The following is a 21,541-nucleotide window of genomic DNA, read 5'->3' as shown; positions in this document are numbered from 1 at the left end:
AACAGGTCATGACGAGCTTCCTTAATGCCAAAATAAGTGTTTAGAGGGGACTTCTACTAACCGAAAGAAAGTGTAAACGGCTTATATATTTACTCTGGCTTGAATACAACATTTCTGAATATGCCTATCGGTGCCAAGAGTCAGAACCCTTTTCCTCATGGACCTTAAACCTGGAACCCATTCCATGGAATCTATTTCCCAGGAATGACATCAAAAGCCTGTATCACATTAATATCCAAACAGCTCAATTATCTGTACCTTCTGACTCCCAAATCACCCTAGGCCTGGTATAAGAAGACAGACTAATTTTAAAGTCCTTAAAAGGTAAGGCAAACCACAACCTCTAATATTTAAAGAGCTTCTTTTAAGAAGCCATCAAATGATTTGTAATCAATCACAATTTCAAAGAAAACAGAAGTCTATGTACCCAGAAGGCATCTTGGCAATGAGGAAGCTGGTAAAATGAACTCAAAACCACTAAGATCTAAGAAGTGTTCTGAAGAGAGAATTCTTGAGCCTGGATTCCTGTTAAGAAGGCTTATACAAACCATTATTAATTTCTCACCTTAAAAATCCTAGAGTTGCAAGGCTAACTTATCTGAAATTAATGAAAGAGAAGACAACTATTGAAAAAGAATGCTATAGGGGCACCTGGGTGGCTCAGTCAATTGGGCGGCTTACTTTAGCTCAGGTCATGATCTCGTGGTCTGTGGGTTCGAGCCTCGCGTCTGGCTCTGTGCTGACAGCTCAGAGCCTGGAGCCTGCTTCCAATTCTGTGTCTCCCTGTCTCTCTGCCCCTCCTCTGCTTGCTCTCTGTCTGTCTCTCTCTCTCAAATAAAAAAAGAAAAGAAAATTAAAAAGAAAAAAAGAAAAAGAATGCTATATACAAATTTTATAGGTCACAGTGAAAATAATGGCAATAATTATCCCTTATTAACTCTCTGGTCCAAACATCTAACCCCAAATATCCAATACTAAAACATATAGAAAATTATAATTTGTAAGCATAGAAGCTCATTTTGGCGAATCTACCATAAGAACTATGACTTAAAACACCCCTGAATTACCCCTTCCTCTGAGTTCTGCTATTGATCCCTGAGGCCATTTGAGATCTAACATAAAAACTTCCTTTGCTTAAGAATGTATCAGAATGGTTAAAATTAACAATACAAGAAACAAAAGGTATTGGTGAGGATGCAGAGAAAGGGGAGCCCTCTCACACTGCTGGTGGGAATGCAAACTGGCATAGCCACTCTGGAACACAGTATGTAGGTTCCTCAAAAGGTTCAAAATAGAACTATCCTACAATTACACTACTAGGTATTTACCCAAAATGTACAAAAATACGGATTCGAAGGGGTACATACACCCTGAAATTTATAGCAACATTATCAACAGCCAAACTATGGAAAGAGCCCATATGGGCTCTTGACTGATGAATGGATAAAGAAGATGTGGTGAGGGGTGCCTGGGTGATTCATTTGGTTTGAGCATCTGACTTTAGCTCAGATCAGGATCTCACAGGAAGTTGGTTTGAGCCCCAGTGCACAGCCTGCTTGGGATTCTCTCTCTGCCCCTCCCAGCTCACATGTACGCTCTCTCTCTCTCAAAATAAATAATAAACTTAAAAAAAAAAAAAAAGATGTGGTGTATATATACAATGGAGTATTAGTCAAGCATCAAAAAGAATGAAATCGTGCCATTTGCAATGATGTAGATAGACCCTGTTAAGTGAAATAAGTCATTCAGAGAAAGACGAAATACCAAAAGATTTCACTCATGTGGAATTTAAGAAACAAAACATATGAACACATGGGACAGGGGAGAAAGAGAGGGACACAAACCTTAAGAGACTCTTAAAGACAGAGAACAAATTGAGGGTTGATGGAGAGAGGTGGGTGGGGGATGGGCTAGATGGATGATGGGTACCAAGAAGGGCACTTACTGTGATGAGCACTAGGTGATGTATATAAGGGATGAATCACTGAATTCTACTCCTGAGACCAATATTGCACTGTTTGTAAACTAACTAGAATTTAAATAAAGATTTGAGAAGAAAAAAACCAATGTATCTTTTATGGAAAATGCAAATTCATCACCATCCATTCAAACTGTCAAATTAGGTGAGTGTGCCTATCAGCTGTTTTGCCACCTGTGTGCCCTTTTGGAGAGGTTGAGCAAGCATAGGCTAATTTTACAATGAACCATTTTTTGGATTAGCAAATATTTGTGTTTATTTGGATGAGTACTCAAATGGACAACACCAAGTGGATAAAACTACTCTTTAGGTGGGGAAAAAAAAAAATCTATCTGACATGGCTTCAGTATCTCTAGAGCTCAGTGTCTAACAGAGATAATCTACTTGGAAAAGTCTTTGATTTTGTATCAGAAGTTGTGAGATCAGCCAAATGTAAGTAGTATTTTCACAGGAATTTTATCTCAAGTTTCAAGATCAACAAGCCATTCCAAATGAACCGTAAGAAATAACATTACATAATAGTCACTTAATGGCTATTGTTTTACAGTAACAAAGGTTTCATTTACCCTATTTCCTAGACTACTTTATTCACCAGGCAGTTTCTCCCATGACAAACATACCTCTTCCTCTTAACCCCTCCGTGTATATGTAAAAATAGAACATTTAATACTTATGATTTCTAATTTAAAGATATCCATCATCTAGCTTTTGAAAAGCTACGCATGTTAAAGGGACATAGGTGATTTTTATGCAAGCTATGGATTCAGTGATTTTCTTCAAATTTAGCAGCCAATCAGTTTGGCAGTAGTTGGATAATAGTCTAATAGTGACTCAAGAAAGAAATGCACTAAGGTCAAAGTCAGGGTCCTGAGACACCGACATGCACTCTAATGTTTAAAATTAGAATAAAGCATAGCAAAGACAGCTTTAGGAAATACTCATATGGCAAAATGACCCTGGTGAATCCATCAGTTTTCTTCTCTTTCTGATTCTAGGACCCTAGGAGACCTCAGCAAGGGTCATCAGTTCCTCATTCCCTCTGCCCAGGTGATTCACTCAGAAACTAATATGTTATCTCCAAAAGATATCTGCAGTTTGAAATGCCACATCACGCTAGAAAGTTTCCAGGGACACGGAGCTGGTTCTTACCTTTAAGAGCTAAAAGCTTACTTGAGAACTTCACAACACAAATGGTAGGTGGCCGAGCATACGCCACGATCTGGATTTTGCCTATATATTGCCTACAATTACTGTTTCCTAAGGGATCCCAGACTGTAACACAATCTGAGCCACTGACAAATCTAAGAACACCAAGTCAGTGGAATGTAGCAAGTGTCAGGGTTCTGTAACAACCCAAGCAAGGTGAAGCTTAAGAGATAAACATTAATGGCTGTCTAATCTCCTTATCAGTCTGTTTATACCTTCAAATGCTGCTCAGGCCTTATAAATAAATAAGTAAGTAAGTAAGTAAAAAGCAAAAGCACCATATGATGTTTCAGTCTGATTTTGGCATAACTACCTTCTCTAATAAGCATGTCCAATGGCCATTAATGTTGTTAAACCTCCTGCACATCTTCTTGTTCTATTAATGAGGTTTCGGGTCAACATTTTCAGAATCTACAAACAAGTCCACAAGGGAACTTTCCTGATTACCAGGACAGAGGAAAAGAAAATAAAGTACCAGAACCTAAGTGTTAACGACCATGGGAACTTCTATTTAGAGATCTTTCAAGTTACACAATGTCCCACGTATCACAAAAACCCAGTTTGCTATTATATACTCAAGACTTCCACTGATAGAGATTGCGCCTCTAATAAGTGGATTTATACACACCCTGTGCCCACTTTCATCCAGGTAGCCCCAGGACTATTTTAATATCTTGGCTCTACCACTTAACTTTCAAAGGGATTACTCAGTTACCATGACGTCACTCCCAAATGACTAGGTTACATGTCGTAAAGACAGCTCAGATTAAAATAGCTTGTGCGTGCTCACTCACACAAGATGGGTGTGTATGGGGGTGAGGCGGGGACTCGGGACTTCCAGTCTTAATCTCCTGGAGAAATCAGCCTCTTTCCAGTCTCCCAAATTATGCAGGAGTCCTATTCCAAGTTTTCTCCTCTAGGACCCATTTCCACATAGGGACTCAAGTTACTTCCTAACCCCAGCACCTCTCCGTTCTTAGCCCAGAAGGCAGATACTCTCCATCTTGAGGTGTACGATTCTCTTGTTTTAAAGACATCACCTAGGCTTCTGGTAACAGTATCTAAGTGTAAAGAGAACCAAGCAAAGCCATAAAAGCATATAATGTTCTACCCTGTCACTGTGAACTTGGTGATATACTCCTCCCAGTGCTGACAAGTTCTAGCAATGAATAGCCCATGCCTGCCCATGGAGCACAGACTCTATATTATAATGGTTTATTTTTAAAGAACTAATTTTTAAATCCTCCTTTTGCACTCTCTCTCACACACACACACACCCATCTCATTTCTTTCCTCCTCTCTTCTTTATCCCTCCCTCTCAACCCCCAAAGACCTTCCTATTCAAGGAGCAAAACAGTCTGCAATCTCCTATTGAAAGCTTCACACTAGAGAATAAAAGCGTTATTTTCGACATGTGCATATTCCTGCTCACGTCCTTTGTACGTGGTAAACTTTACTAGAGTACAGGACACACAGACTGCTGTGGTGTGGGGCCGCCAGGATCTCCCCAGGTACCACTCGGACAGCTGCTGGCTGTTCCTGGCCTGGGGACTTGGCTTTCTGCTCTTCCCTAAGGGGATGCCTTATTAGGTTGGGGGAGGAGGATCTACCGAGGGAGGGTCTCAAGGAATGCTACCAATGTGGGAGCTAACCCTGAGGGGCAGACCAAAGGGTGAGTCCTGCAGTGACAGGCAGTCCCATCCAGCAGGCAGAGAACACAGTCTGGAGCTTGAAGAAAGGAGAGGGATGAAAGGAAGCACTGATAAAACAGGCCTGGGCAGAGCTCCGAGTGGGAGGAAAGGGGTGCAGAGACTCGGGGAGGGGCCACACCTGCAGGTCAGGCATGGAGAGGATGAGAGGAAGCCAGTGAGTGAACCAGGTTTCAGCCTCCAGAGGAACACACTTCGGGGAGAGTCAGAGCTCAAGCTCGGAAAAGACAAAGTGGTGGGGGCAGGGGGAGGGAGCTTCGGGCACTCAGAGCCTGTGATGTGAAGCAAGAGTGGTAAGTGACGAGGTACTCATAAGGCTGTGGACAGAGCCTGAGCTTCCAGAGAGGTGGTGAAAAGGAAACTGTCATTGCCCATTTGGGCGATGAGGCAGACAATAAAATGAGCAACAGTGAGTAAGGGGATATGATTCAGGGAACAGAGCTGCCGGGCCGGCTGTGAATGTGCAGGAGCTGGGACACGATGATGTGTCACTGCTGTAGGTAGCTACCCGCAGAGAGTGGTTACCACCCATGGTCTGCGATTCCTCACTTGACTACTATTTCCTGGCTCCTGGGCCTCAGCCCCAGCCCCACCCCCACCCTGTCACTGCCTCTGCTCTTGGTGCTGAGGTCGCCCATGCCTTCCCCATTGTCAGACACAATGCACATGTTCCTGCTGTCTCTCTGTGCAGTGACACTGCTGCCTGTCCTCCTCGCTGGAGCTCCATGAGAACACTCCAGATTCTCCTCCAAGTCTCTGTACCTGTACCTATCTGAATCTCTGCCCACTCCTTAAATGGAGCAACCTTATTCTCCCACAGATTGATCTACCGTATTTTTCGGATGGCCCTAATGATGACTCTCAAGCTTATTATTTCTGGTCCAGCCTCCCTGGTGCCCTGAACCCACACTCCCAACGGCCTGTCTAGGGCTCTTTGTTTCCTGCCTCAGAGCCTTTGCCATTCCCAGATGCCAATCCCAAATGCTTCCCACCAATGGCTCCTTCACGGTTTTTAGGTCTCCTGTTCAGTTTTATCTACCTCCTCAAAAGACACTCCCTGACCACATGATCTAAAGCAGCCCCCCCCACTGTTACTCTCTCTTCTCAGCACTTACTTATAAGCCTTTGGAACACTGATCACCATTGGACAATTGATTTATTTAGATGCTTATTTGCAAGGCCCAAGCACTCTGTCTTGTTCACCACTATAGTCCCTGCCCAGCCCAAGATATTGGTGCTGTGAATATTGGCTGAGTGAAGGAAGGAACACTTCCTTACATTCAGCACACATTAGATGCTCAATAAATTAGATTAATCAGGCTTCTGGGGATCGAAGAGACGAGTACAAGTTCTTTGGTCTTCCCTTCCCCCACGCCTCTTTGTAAAGGTAGTTCCTTCAACTCCCAGGTCACAATCCCCAGGGCCACTATGCAACGTTTCCTGGTCTCTCAGAGCCGATGGTTCATCAATTTTTATCAACTTGATACCCTTCATCTCTCTCAAAGTCATAATCTCACCGTATTCCTTCCTCAGGCCTGCATAACCTTTTCGGTAGGCTACTGCAATGACTCATTCATTGGTTTCCAGGTCCCACCCTCCTCTCACAGACCTAAAATCCCCAAAGCTGTCAGATAGGCCTTCGTCCTTTTGGGTAAAGGCCAAGCAAGCTCCCACAAACAGCAAGTGCCTCAACTCTCATCCTTAGCCTGATCGCCCACTACTCATCCGCTTGTTGTAACGATAGAAACAATGTGAATACTGAGTATCTACTGATAGTTTTTATGTGCCAGTCATTGTGTTAGGCATTTTACTCATATGAGCATATTTTACTCCTTACAACAATCCTGTAAGTAATTTACCTGTCCCTGGTTTATAGATGGAGCAACTCTAGTCCAGTGAACTTGCCCAATCTCATTCAAACCCAGGTGAACTGGCTTTTAGATCAACCCTCTTCACCACTGTGGTATACTGTATTGCCTCTGCAAACTTTATGCATCAACAATACTGAGTTATGCTTCTGGTTTTTTATGCTCCAGCAATATTGAGCTATGTATAGTCCCTTGAACTCTGTTGCTAAGGACACTGTGCCTTCATACACACCATTTATTTTGCCCTTTGGGATGGCCCTGTCCTTCGGTCTGATAAATAGAAGAAACCTATCCTTCAAAACCTCCCTGAGGTATTGTCTTTTCCATATGGCTTCTCCTTTGGCTCCTTGAGACCAAAGTCTCTCTTCCCCACTGGCCACTCCTATGGCTTATATGTACCTTATAAATACTTCTCTATTGCCCTGGTTTGCAATGATTCATTTGCATGTCCTCACTGAAGGCAATTCTATGACTCAGCTTTGGGCTGCAGTGCCCAGGCACACAATAGATGCTCAGTAAATGTGGATTTAATGGGACTTTCCATAAAAGGGGTGGGTACAAATTCACTAATACCCCACATGTCAGGACAAGAGAGAAGTGTATTCTTCATACTCTTTAGAGACACATATTCATGACGAAAACAAAAAGAAAAACTCACCAAACACTACAGATGTTTCTGAAAGGAAGATGAAGCATACATAAAAATTCAATACATTCAGCAGTTAAAGATCCCTGAATGTACCTGCTGTTCGGAGCAACTGCTGAGTAATATGAATTCAGAAAAAAAATAAAACGAAAGAAAGAAAACATTAAAAAAAAAACCATTTGCAACTACACGGATGGAACTAGAGGGTATTATGCTAAGCGAAATTAGTCAGAGAAAGACAAATATCATATGACTTCACTCATATGAGGACTTTAAGAGACAAAACAGATGAATATAAGGGAAGGGAAGCAAAAATAATATAAAAACAGGGAGGGGGACAAAACATAAAAGACTCTTAAATATGGAGAACAGAGGGTTACTAGAGGAGTTGGGGGGGGGGATGGGCTAAATGGGTAAGGGGCATTAAGGAATCTACTCCTGAAATCATTGTTGCACTATATGCCCACTAACTTGGATGTACGTTAAAAAAAAAATGAAAGAATAAAATTGAGAAATAATAAAGTACACAACTTTTAAGTAAAGAAAAAACAAAAACAAAAAAACCCCAAAGCAACTTTTAGCCCATGGGTTCTCGCAAAATACATTAGGAAACTTGTTCTAAGTGATTAACTGAGTCACAAGGTGCTTATTGGCATGGACAATGACACTCGATTTAGGTGTCATTGAGATTTGGATAGCATCAGGTCAGCCCAATGAAAACATGACAGATTTCTGACCATTAAGGTTAAAAATCGAGTATCTTCTAGATTCTCTAGACTGTGTATCATCAAGACTAAAGTCGTACCTCAAAACTGAGCAGCAATACTTATAAATCAATGGTAGCCCTCTCTTTACATATGTGATATAAATCAAAGAGAAGCCTGATCTTCTTCCCCACAAAAGTTTTTAATCCAACAGGGGAAAAAGGTCATTGACATCAGTGGTAACATGAAGCAGTTGTAGATTTCGGTCCCTCAAAGCAGCAGGTGAATGGCTGTACTGAGTCAGCCTTGAGGAAATGAGAAAGGGAAAGAGGAGATCAAGGCAGACATCAAAAAAGAAACTGCGTCCGGTTGAAAAGGAGTGCTTGATGAGATGGGACATCTTTGCCTTCTACCCGATCTCAGCAAGGAAAACTTTCAGTGTCTCACTATGGCCGTTCCCTTTATTCACAGGGATATGTTTCAAACCCCCCAGAAGAAGCCCAAAAGATGGCAAAGAGTACCGAACCCTATATACACCATTTTCTTCTACATCCAAAATAAAATAAAGTTCATAAATTTGGCATAGTAAGAGATTAACAACGGTAACTAATAATAAAATAGAATAATTATAACATAGTGTAATCAACATTAGGCGAATATGGCCTGTCTCTCAAACTTTATTACACTGTATTCACCCTTCTTCTCGGGATGATGTACAAAATGTCTATGCGAGGAGATGAAGTCAGGCGAAGGATGTAAGCATCGTGACCCAGTGTTCGGCCGCTATCATCTGCTTTGGGACTGTGGCTGACCACAGGTAACTGCACCAAGTGGAACCACAGATTAGGGCAGACTGCTGTGTTAAGTAGATATTCTTCATCGACTTGAGGAAGTGGCCCTCTATGCCTGGTTTTCTGAGAGTTTTTGTCATATGAGTAATGGATTTTTCTGTGATCCTGTGATAATGCTTACTTAGCTTATTTATGTGATGGATTCCATTGATTGATTTTCTGGTGTTGAACCACCTGTGCATAGACCTGGGACCAACAGGTCATGATGAATAATTGTTTTTATACAGTGCTAGATTTGATTTGCTAGTAGTTTACTGGCAGAAGCTATGAGGTATTTTCCAGGCAAAACTTCCCAGAAGTATAAACCTTAAGACAGTGTCACTTGCGATCATTCAAAGAATTTGACAGCAAGGCAAGAGGAAGTAAAGATATTTTGAAGGGCTTAAGACTTTACAGAATATTTATAAAAATTTTCATAAAATTAAAAGAAGAAAATTTCCCTTAAAATGAAAACGACATGACAAAAAAACAAACAGTTTCCAATGGAATATGTGAGCTTTACGGCAAAACACAGACAAAGTCAGTGTGCACCCAGACAAGTGCTGTCCGTCACAGTCAAGACAAAAAAGAATGAAGGGAACAATAAATTGTCCTTGGGATTCAGGATAAGGAATTCAGGCTGTCAGTTCGTCAATACTGTGTAACAATCTAGGCCCGGGATTAGGTCTGCAGGATCCTCTGTGCAAGAACTCCGGGAGTTAGAAGTTACAGGCCTAGGCAGGCCCAGTTTCAAAACTTCAAAGTTTCCCTCTGACAGAGCAAACCAAGCCATGCTGAACTGGCAAGGCAAATGAGATGGAGCAAACCAAAAAGGCTTCCATGATGACAACGGCCCATACAATACAGACTTAAGGCGAGAATGGGAAACCATTCGCCTTCTCCTTCTTTTGTCTGAGTGGTATAAACATCCCATCCCAAAGAGCTCTAAGATGTTCATTCACATGCTCCAAGCTGGATTTCAGTCTTTGATAGATGCAAGAAGCTGATATTAAAGAAAAGGTTAGGATGAGGTTCCCGAAGTTACTAAATTAATCAGAACAAGTAGCTAGGAAAAACACGTAAAATGAATGATCCATCAGACCAAGTCGGCAAGTGTTCAGAAAAGCTCGGCTTGGGCCACAGAGATATGCCCAGGGCTAAGGCACATGACCTGAGGGCAAGGGGTCCTCACCTGAACACCAGGCGCACCCACAATGAGACTGGCTAAAGGACAACCTGAGGACGGCGAGGTCTTTTTGAAAGGACAGATTTAGGGAACCTGATGAGCCAGCTGAGGAATGGGGTTAATGTGGGGGCTGGAGGAGGAGACAGGATTTAGAGCAGGGAAGGGAGGTCACAGAATGGGAAGAGTCCCACCCACTGTAAGCATATGCTACATGTCCTTAGGGAAGGACACAGAGCTGGAACTGATCAGTGTATAATAAGAGAATGCAACAACTACATACATCGCCCTGGACCGGAAGACACCTGCCCTTCAAGTTTGCCAATCTCCATAATAAATATAAAGTAGTGCCGGTCTTTGAGACCAATAATAAGTAGATGTGTATAGACAGGATCTTCAAGACACATATGTGCAAACTCTGGGAATCCTGGAAATCCCCAGTAACAGACGGGCTGTGACAACCTACACTAATAGAAGGGAGGGAAGAAAATCCATCCCCTTTTCTGTTTCCCTGAACTGAAAAAAACAGGTCTATGACTTAAGGAGTAGAGAAAGCCCTCCCACACTCTCCCATTTTGCTGGGAAGAACCTAAGTGACTTCAGAATGTGGGCTCTCTGCCCGTGTGAGCTGTCTGAATTGGCATGTTCTGGGCTGGAACTAGAATCCCCTGGGCTGGAAAGTCAGGGTCAGACTGGCCTGAGAATTCGCTCAATAGTATTATCAACAGGTAGATGGCTAGAGGCTCCAGCTGCTTTTCAGACTCAGACACACAGGTGTGACGTCAGAGCAGACTGCTCTCTAGAAGCGGCTCTAGGTGAGAGTACAGATTGCATCATAGCCAGGACTAAACCACTCGGGAATACTTAAGGGCCCTCGGCAAACTGAAAAGGTAAGAAGTTACAGACTTTACTGCCATGAAAGTGGTGGTCTTATTCACAGACAGCATTATCTCATCAACTAACTACTTGTGTTTATTTTGCTGGGGGAGAGGTGCATGGATTATACGACTCGAACAAAAATGACCAACACCAAAAGATAAGGTCTCTGAATATATATAGCAGAACAAGAAAAGCACAGCTACCTCATGTAAATGGCACAACTTGAGAATCTCACACGGTTTATTGGTACCAACTCTGTTCAAGTTGCATTAAAGGTAGTATGACTTTAAAATCTACTCAGTATCAGATATACACGTGTGTGTTTTATATGTGTGTGTGTGCATGCGCATATGCAAAACACGACACTTGTGAGTATTCCAGGATGCTTCTGAAATCTGAGAAATACCATGGGAACCTTCCAAAGTTTTCCAAAGTATTACGTACCAGAAGTTATACTACAAGATGCTATAGATGTAACAATAGAGTACACCATTTTCTTGTGTTCCTGAGACACTGGAGCCCAGAGATTCAGAAGCTCCAAATCTGATAGCCAGCATCCTGTTTATTTGACCGCACCGCTGCTCTTACGCACATATGAGCACGTGTATGTCCAAGTCAAGTTTGGAAGAAAAACTAAGAATCTACATTTAAGCAACTCAGAAGGTATGCCCCTCTAAAACCACAACGATGCCACCTTTCTGTGCCGGACACAAGGCACAGAAGAGAAACACTTCCTTTAAAATCATCTTCCCTCAATCTCGGAACTGCCTTTCACTTTTGCCACCAGCTTCATCCTGGTTTTAAAATTGTCTTTGCCTCCACCTATTCTGTCAGGTATTTTACCAACTGAAAAGGCCAACCTGTATTAAGAATAAATGTCAGCAAACCAACAAGAACAAACAAACAAACAACAACGGCAAAGTTACGCGGACCTGTCTCTTTTAAACAGACAATAGGAAACAGGCTAACTTGAGCTTTCTTTGCATTGCACATCTGCACCTTATAAAGGTCAAGTCTTTACTAGAAGGTAACATCTGAGAGGCTCTACAAAAAGCAGCAGAAGCGTCCTCGGACGTCTGGGTGAAGGAAAGGGCTGGAAAAGATCCCATCAGAGAGACAAAGTATCTTCCTCCTCTATTTCTCCCCCCTCCACTCACAACCCTTCCCCTCCTGAACCACATTTCAAAAGGAGAACAACTCTGGAAGTACAGGCCATCGGGATTACCCAGGAAATCCACGAGGATGACAGAATACCTGAAACAGCGGCCCCCTGGCAGGGCAGAAAGTTTTCAAACTGCCACCGTCTAAACAGAACCCCAGCTGTTAAGGCAGTCTGGCCGCCTCCAAAGCCAACACACTCCCTTCTCCAGGCAAAGTATCCCCGCGGTTTTTACCTTTGTGTTCGCCGAAGCCTGTTCCCACTCCTCAAATGAGGCAAAGTAAAGTTTGAGAGCACAGTCCAAAAATTGGGGTCAGACATATCCATTTCGTTCTCTCTTCAATTCACTGCGGGTTCAAGGCCATAAGGCCAGACCAGGGAGGGAGGAGGCGGGGGGTGGAGAACGGAAAAAGAAAAAAAAAAAAGAAAAAAACAAAAAGAAAAAAAAAATCCCAATTATCTACTCACTCCCTCCAGAGGAAACGTGCTGTGAACTGTGATCTCAAGAACTTGGAGCCTGTCTGAGAAGTACCCCTAGCCTTTAATTAACGCACAGCCATTTCTCCAAGGCTCAGGAAACTTATTTCCTCTCGGGTTTGCCCTCTCCTGGTCAGCCCTGGGCAGCTATAAACAGTAATTACAAGAGTTGGGCCGTGCGTTCTGCACAAAATGCTGTCTGTGTGTGATTCAGTCCAAGGTACTTTGTCATCTGTTTGGCAGATACCATTTGCAGCTCCTGCGGGGGGTGGGAGGGGAGGGCGACGACTATTTTAAGGCTTCGGTTCCGGGAGGCTGCTGCTTATCAGCAAACCATTCAACATCCGAACATGCCCAGTGCCGTGTTTCCTTTTGGTATCTACATACAAGGAAAAGAAGTGAAATGGAAAAAGCGCCTCTTCTCCCCCTTCGGAAAAAAAGGAAACTTAAAAGCACTTGCAGAGAGCGGGCCTATAGGCGGACTTGAACAGGGCACCTTTGTGCGGCCTCCGCCGGCAGGGGCTGGGCCGGGGCCCCTTCCCCACCGGCAGACCCTCCCCCGGGAGCTGGGCCTCATGGGAAAGGGGGCAGGCTTGGGGGTGGGGTGGGGTGGGGACCCGTGCGCGAGCCCCGGAGCACCCCGGACCCCAGCATCTTCAGGCCCGCGCCGCGCCCCCGGCCCGCAGCCGCAGTTGGATCATTCCCCCCAAATCAATCAATCAATCCAGCCGCGGCCCGCACCCGCCGAGGTGAGCGCTGGGCGCACCTGAGGGCTGGTCTGTGATTCACGGCAGAATGGATCACCATGAAAACACTCCTAGGAAGTCAGTAATTACTCTTCACCCGGACGCTGTTTGTAGGAAAAGCACGCCAAGGGGAGGCCACACTCACCTAAAACCCCAGTCAACTGGATTTATGAGTTTACATCCAGTTGATGAGTTACGACAGGCACAGCTGTTGGCTTCGCGGACTGCAACAAATCCAGGGAATGGCCAGCTCCTACCTGTACAGACGCTCCCTGGCACTTAGTCAACAAATGCTAGAGTTATTTTCCTGCCACATGTGTTAGAACTTGAAAGGAAGATGAAATCAACGTTCCTGTTGTTCATCTGGAAGAAAGGCATGGTGTTCAAAGAACTCCCCTAACAGGCAAATGCTTGTGTAAAAGTCTATACAGGAAAAAAAAAAAAAATTTAAATTAGCTGCCTTAAATTGGCGTAATACGGTGAGAGATAGTAAATTTTAAAACAAGATTTTAGTAAAAAAAAAAAAAAAAAAAAAAAGACTCAAAAAACGGTTAAGCAAGTTGCAGACAAACTTGCTTACCTAAATAGCAGAGTGACAAGGGAAGAGAGGTCAGCTGACAAGGGAGTTGTAAACAGACAACAGGAGTGCACTCTGGGATCCTATCTAATTCTTGTGACTCCCAGAAAAAGTTTCACCCCAAGGACTCTAGGAATTTCTGATCATTGTTGTATAGGGCTTTCTTATGCATCATCTTTTGAAATTCTCACTGAGGCTCCTCAGACCCTTGAAATCTACTAAGGTAGACAAAGAAGGCAATATTTTTCTCAATTTAACAAGTGACAAAATACACTTCACCAGATACTTAGGAACTTGATTCAGTATTTTTTGCTCCACACTTTAAAAACAGGCTTTTAAGGATTTAAAAGGGTATTTAAAAAAATTTCTTTAATGTTTATTTGTATTTGACAGACAGAGCACGAGTGTGGGAGGGGCAGAGAGAGAGGGAGACAAAGAATCTGAAGCAGTTCCAAGCTCTGAGCTGTCAGCACAGAGCCTGACTTGGGGGGGGGGGGTGAAACTCACCAACCACTGAGCCAAAGTCAGATGCTTAAGTGACTGAGCCACCCAGGCACCCCTAAAAGAGTATTTTTAAAGGCTGACACAAACTACCAAGCTCCAAAGCAATTTCTCCACCTCAGTACTTGGACATTTTAGGCTGGATAACTCTTTGTTTGGGGGGTTGTGTTGTATACCGGAAGACTTTAGGCAGCATCCCGCCTTCCACCCCCTACTCGCAGATTGTAATAATCAAAAATGTCTGTAGACTTTGCCAAATGTTCTTTGGGGGCAAGATCACCCCTGGGTGAGAACTACTGCTTGTAATTATGTCTCCCTCTTAGAATGGTAGGATAGACCATTGGTTAAGAGCAACAACTTTGGGTCTGAATTCTGGATCCAACAACTACTATGACTTGAGGCAAATCACTTAATTTCTGACCATTGTCCCCATTTTTGGGGGTTCAGGATAGGACAACCTCTGAGATTACCATAAATGAGAGGGCATACATAAGGCCTTGTAAGCAGTGTTTAGAACACAATGTATATAAATGTTAGCAATACACAGAAGTTAACAGAATACAATATTAAAAGGAATGGGAACAGAGCAGAGGACACCCCACACCATGCCCTCTGTTATGGTGGTGGCTTGAACATGCCTCTATGCAGTGCTGGTCACATTGTATGGTAAGTGCCTGTTTACTACGGTCTTCCATCTTCCATATGAGTCTGTGAATTCTTCAAGGCTGAAGTCATGTGTTACTGATTTCTGTATTCCCAAAATCTGACAGTTCCTGATTTATACAAGCAGTTAATAACTACTTTTTGAATGGAGACACTTCAGATGCTTTGGTATCTATGTTTCCCTTAAGATGCCCTAAAATGATTAGTGGTAGCAGGTCAATTGATTTTTTTCAAAGAATCTCAACTTCTTAAGAATTCCATGAAGATACTTTAAGAGAATGAAGCTCTAAAGAATTTCTCTTATTAATTTTTATCTATATTCTGTAACTGAAAAGAGAAGTACTAACATTCCTTATGTCTTAACATCACTCTAAGAAATGTCATCATTAGGGGCACCTGGGTGGCTCAGTCAGTTGGGCAGCCGACTTCAGCTCAGGTTGTGATCTCACAGATTTTGAGTTCCAACCCTGCATCCGGCTCTATGCTGGCAGTGCGGAACCTGGTTGGGATTCTCTCTTCTCCCTTTCTCTGCCTCTCCCCCACTCACACTGTCTCTCTATCTCTCTCTCTAAAGTTAAAAAAAAACTAATAAATTACATGTTGAAGAAACTGTGTTGAAAGTGCAGAAAGAGAAAATTTAGGGAACTTGACAACTGCCCTTGAATACTGAATTAACAATGCAGAAGACTCTTTGGATCTGAAGATGAAAAAGACTGAAAAAAACAAGAAAGGACCTCCTATAAGGGTGTCTGAGTAGAGGTAACCTGAAGGAGATACAGTGAACAGACATCAAGTTCTGGATGGTTGCAAGACCTCATGATTCTCTACTTCTCAACTCTTGCATTCTATTCTCCCTGAAAAGCCCAGGTATTTGAGCAACAATGATAACTAACATGGGTAAATAAATGCATAAAACATATTTTTCTTCTCTTGACTGAATGATAAATATCCTGGCCTATGAGCAGATGTCATTACAATCTCCACCCTATACATTCTGAGTAACCCACCCTGAAAATTCTCAAAGGGATGGGAAAAAAAACATAATTTTTTTAAACTACATATACTTTAACACAGTTTTTGCACTTAAAAGGCTTGGGAAAATGTGGGTTGTATCCAAAATGAAAAAAAATAAAACAGGCAAAATGCGTGAGGAGCCAGAAATGAACTACTGGCTGATACATTCCCACATTCATTTAAGATAAGAGTAGGTGTGATGCTCAAGTGTAACTTGTCTTCTAACCTGTTTGACTTGATTTGAGAACTTATGATTCAGAAGATAATGCAGTCAGCAAACACAAGAATTAAAATTGTCAGAACTACTGACATTTTTGTACAGACAAAATAATTACATGGGCAGAAACTAGAGTATAGTTTAGTTGCAAGTGCAGTAAAACTGGGTGAAGAACTAAGAGGAAATTGAGATTATTGGGAATTCCTAAGACTACAGCCAGTCTAAGTCAATATACAGATATTTAGCAAGATTTTCTACTTATTGCACAATAACTAAGCCTACACATTAATGGACAAGCTTTGTGATCCAGAATGCTCATTCACTTAATCAGATGATATTATCAGTCATTGTTTTTATAAGAAAGGTAAATGACAATGAAAAATAACCTTGTCATGCTACTGAAATGCTGGCTTAGGATAAAATGAGTACTTAAGAATGGATCAAATTCTTCACTGTTCACCAACCCCCCAAACAAAGAATTCCATGTTCTTTTCATTGACTTGAATTCTCCCTTCTGCTTCCCACCCTCTGCCCCATGTCCATGCAATAGGGTTTTCTCCCACCATACATAGAACAGTGTTGAAGATAACATCCCTCGAGCCTCCCCTGAACTTAAACACTGTGGGAAACTAAGCTTTCAAGTGCAGATGAGTGGCTCCCTGCACTGACACTCTGGCCACAAGGCCAATTCCAATGATAAGACACAATGAAAAGTGGTGTTGATACTGAGTTTCCAAAGGTATTCTGCCTGATCTTGGCCTAGTCTGGGGACTGTGCTGTAAACTAAACTTGACCTCTATGAATCCCCATCTTTAGAACACCTAGAAGTGACTCCTTCCCCACTGCTGTCCACACCTACAGGTCTACTTTGGCTTCTAAATGCTGTCTTGTGAATTTAAGGGTAGAAGTGTGAAGAGAAAATTGCCCATCCTGAATAAGCAATCCTTGTAATCACTGCACATCTTAAGGAATAAAACTTAAAGGTGGAGCAAGAGATGTGGAGTATGTTGAAAGAAAACTCTATTAGTATTATTAAACCATTTTTTTGCTCATGTTAGCAAACTATGAAAGAAGATAAAAAGGTAAATGAAAATTAACTTGTAGGTATAAGTCTGAATGCTGAACACCAAGAGATAGATAATAAATAAGGTTACATTATCCTGGGAATATGAAAAAAAAACTTTAAACAATATTTCAAGGTAGATTGACATTTATAAAGTGAATAGATAAACCAAAGGAAACACAATAAAACTGATTTATGTTTCCTGGCAGGTTGGGCAGAGAACTGCATAATCCCCAAGGGCGAGTTGAAGGACAAGGTCTGAGAGAGCAAAGGACAGGCTTAAGAGTGGCTAGAACGGGAAGAGAACCTAACATTTTTCCTCAGGTACTCCTTGGATCCCAGGAGAATCACAGGCTCAGGAAATGTAGGAAATAGCCAGTAACTTACAAAAACCCAAGAGGAGAGAACAGGTGATTATGAGCAATGAAGTACTGTTCAAACGAGGGACTCCTTGATGTGTAACACAGAGAAGAGGAGGAGAACATGCATGATGGCAGCCCAGCACAGAGGACGGGGTTGGGTGTCATAATCACTGCTTGCAAGCGTGTTACCCTTGCCCTCCATCCTCTGGCTTTCAAACAAGAGAAAATCCTGGGAGGAGCTGCATACTTAGTCTGTCAGAGCTCCAGGATAGATGTGGACAGAAAAGGTCTACCATCCTTACAGGGCAGCAAGGGTCATCCTACAGGAGATGAGTGGGAGGGAGCCAGAGAGCAGTGTGCCTTCTCCATCCTAAACCAGCGGCTCGAAGATCCACTAAAAACTGACACACAGTACTGGCCCCTAACAGAACTAAGCAATCCAATCTTAGAGCAGAGAACGAGTCTTGGAGATCAGCCCCCCCTCATCTGACAAACTCGGAAGGCTAACTCCCATCTCACTTTAAGACCGAACTTCTTGCCACCTGTTCTAGGTGGCCTTCCTTTGAGGCTCCCTAACCCCACCACGCTGAATATCCCTCTAATGGCCTCTGTTCCTGACAGCCTCCGCAGAAAAAAAGGTTCTCCCACCACATCAAAATCTCTGTTCATTTGCAGATCAATCGCCCTTGGGTAAGAGGGAAGGGGCTGTATCTCCTCCATCTTTAAATCCTCAATACACCCATTCACATGAATGTTAGAGAAAGGAGAAGAGGAAAAAAAGATTTGCTCAGGGTTAGAAAGATATTTGATAGCAAAGTCAGGTAGAGAATCATGATATTTTGAAGATTCAGCTTGTTTATGTTTGGAAAAGCTTTTTTGATCTATTCCTATTCAATTTCATGAGTCCATTTCATTATCTATATATGCTGTATCAGTTAAGCAGGTCTACTGTCACAGATTTCAAAATCTCAGAAAATAGAGACCATGCATATGTAGCTATATGTATGTATACATATACATATATGTAATTAGATTATATGAAATGCTAAATGCTTTTTGAATGTAACAGTGACCCTCAGTTACTAATCATTGTAATAGTCTCTCAATCTGGAATTAACTTCAAGGACCTGGAGTTTCTTGACCCAGAAGCTTGGGTCTAAGGTTCATCATTTCTTATCCAGCTCCTGAGCATGAATTACAGTGCAATTATCACAAGTGTCAATTTGGTTTAAGTGGGTCAGGGTAGTTATATTTAGCCCTTTAGTAGCTGACACTAAGACCTTTCTGTAATGTAAGATTAAAGTTAATTTATCAGTTCTTTTTTTTCTTGAATATTTTTCCAGGTCAGACATCTAAAGTTATGGAAAACTATCCCATTAAAGTAAGAGTTAAGAGTTTCCAATAAGGTACCACATAAGGAGCATATACGACAGAGGTAGAAACCATGCACTTCTGTTAACAATCCAAAGTTTATCCCGTTGCTAAAGCTGATACAAATTCTTCCACAAATCACAGGCTATTATTTAACTTAAGACACAAGACACAAAATATTTTAGCCAAGTTCTCAAGCAAACTTTAGTATCTACATCTATTACTATATGTCATTTTCACTGCTAATAAAGCTATTAAAATAAATATTAATTCATGGAATATAGTGTTTAGAATGAAAAGTGTTCAATCTAATAAGTCATCATAAAAATGCACTCAAAGCATCACTCGTATCTTTTTACCCGTTTAATTGGCAAAGATTAAAATAAAGATCCTACTCAATGCTGCTAAGAGCATAAGGAGAGAAGTTCTCCCTGCCAACTATCTAGAAAGCTATCTGGAGAATGGAAACACACACACCATACATACCTCTTATATACACAGATACACACATATAAATGTATATGTTTGCTACAAAATATACATATAATATACACATACAGATAGACATTTTAACTATAAACTGACATCCTGGAACTTATACAATCAACTATATACACAAACATTCATGCATATGGAAATTAATCTCAGAATTCCTTACCATACTATGGGCAAAAAAACCCAAAGGCACAAGGTGTTGATAATGTTAATAAATGTTAATTTATGAAGGCAAATGCTAGTAAAAACTGAAATAGCCATAAAATGAAACACTATAAAGCCAATAAAGATGGACTATAATGGATTCCAAAGACGTCCAGGTTCTAATCCCCGGGACCTGTGAATATGTTACCTTGTATGTCAAGAGGAATTTTGAAGATGTGATTCAATTAAGGGTCTTGAGATGGAGAGATGATCCTAATTACGAGAGTGGGCCCTAAAAGTAATCCTAAGTGTCTTTATAAGAGGGAAGGGGAGAGAGTTTTGACTAGAGAAGAAGGCAGTGTGACACAAGCAAGATGCTACCCTGCTGGCTTTAAAAGTGGAGGAAGCAATGCGGATAATGTAGCTTTAGAAAGCAGCTGGAGAAGTCAGGGAAACACATTCCACCTTACTGTTTCTGGAGGAAGCTGGGCCCTGGACATACCTGGATCTTGGCCCAGGGAAGCTATCTCAGACTTGTGACCTCTAGAACTCTACAAAAATAAATACATGTTTTAAACCACTTAGTATGTCATGATTTATTACAGTAGCCATCGGAAACAAAGACCACATGTGCAAAATAGAGGTAATGGGCAATGCTCCTGAAATATGTGTAAAGAAAGCCACCCAAAATGGAGCAGTTATGATATAATTTGTTCATAATATGTGAGTGCATATGAATAAAAAAGAACTAAACAAAGTCTTTTTAGTGGCCATCTGTAAGTGTAGAATTATGGATGATTTTATTCATATATATATGTGTGTGGGTATACACACACACACACACACACACACACACATATTTTAACAATGAGTCCTATTATTTTTAATTAGGAAAAAAACTCCATTCCCAGAAGCCATATATTTGACAGTCTTTTTTACCATGGCCTGAAATTTCATGTTCCTGCGAATTTTAGAATACTTTCAAGAGTTTACAAACTTAAAACTATACACTTTGACAAGGACTTTTTCTTAAAATTGGATTGGCATCTTCTGACAAAATAAAATGCACATGTAAAAGCCTTAAAACTTTAGAAATACTAAAATTGCTTTAAAAATGAAGTCTTTCCTATTCAGAGGATTTCATAATCTAAAAATGAAAAATAACAGTTTCTACACATAAATCCTTACCTGTCTATGGCAACTGGGCAAATGGGTGTTTTCAAAGCTGACTGGGTTATAAATCCATACAGAGCTGTGTTTTTGGTTGAATATATGTGTTATTTGCAGACTGGTCAAACTGCATTTTCTGGGGACAGCTCTGAATTATAAAATTACTTCATTGTGCTGTATATGAAGGCTTTCTTCTTTCATTGCTCAGAAAAATCATTTACTTTTGAGAAAGTGAGCCCTATTTTAATATTAGTCCACATGTATGCAGGAAAATAAAACGACGTTCCTAATTTCAAAATATTCTATTAGAGGTAATTTAAGACTACCTTTCCCCTCTCCCCAACAAACACAAATTTGTTATTTCCCATGAGGCTAGATAACTCAGATTTTACTGTCTTTACTCAGCTAGACTGTGAGGGCTGAAAGGCAGAGACCAAGTTTCTGGTTCCAACCACAGGAATATTCTTTGAACCAATGTATTGTTAAGACACATCAGAGGAGACAACTATATTCCAGTTAGTAGTTATCAAAAAACTTCCAGGGCACCTGGGTGACTCAGTTGGCTGAGGTTCCGATTCT

The 21,541-nt window shown here is 41.6% G+C and overlaps 1 protein-coding gene across 2 annotated transcripts in view; it reads right to left on the bottom strand.

Annotated features, from left to right (window-relative positions):
- Positions 1-21,541, bottom strand: part of MAST4 (microtubule associated serine/threonine kinase family member 4) — a 348,037-nt gene that overhangs the window by 152,740 nt on the left and 173,756 nt on the right. Inside the window, exon 1 of one of the 2 annotated variants that reach the window (XM_047087435.1) lies at positions 12,398-12,801. The exons of the other annotated variant lie outside the window; for it this stretch is intronic. Within the exon in view, the coding sequence (XP_046943391.1) occupies positions 12,398-12,489 (92 nt within the window). The 5' untranslated portion in view covers positions 12,490-12,801. Of the gene's footprint in view, positions 1-12,397; positions 12,802-21,541 lie in introns of those variants that run through there. 2 annotated transcript variants of the gene reach the window in all.

This window comes from Lynx rufus, unplaced genomic scaffold (assembly GCF_022079265.1).
Source record: "Lynx rufus isolate CCGP_SWC_20201006 ecotype Redwood Valley unplaced genomic scaffold, mLynRuf1.p SCAF_1, whole genome shotgun sequence".
Lineage (NCBI taxonomy): Eukaryota > Metazoa > Chordata > Mammalia > Carnivora > Felidae > Lynx > Lynx rufus.
Note: the sequence above shows the minus strand (reverse complement) of the source record. Positions and strands in the feature narration are given on the sequence as shown.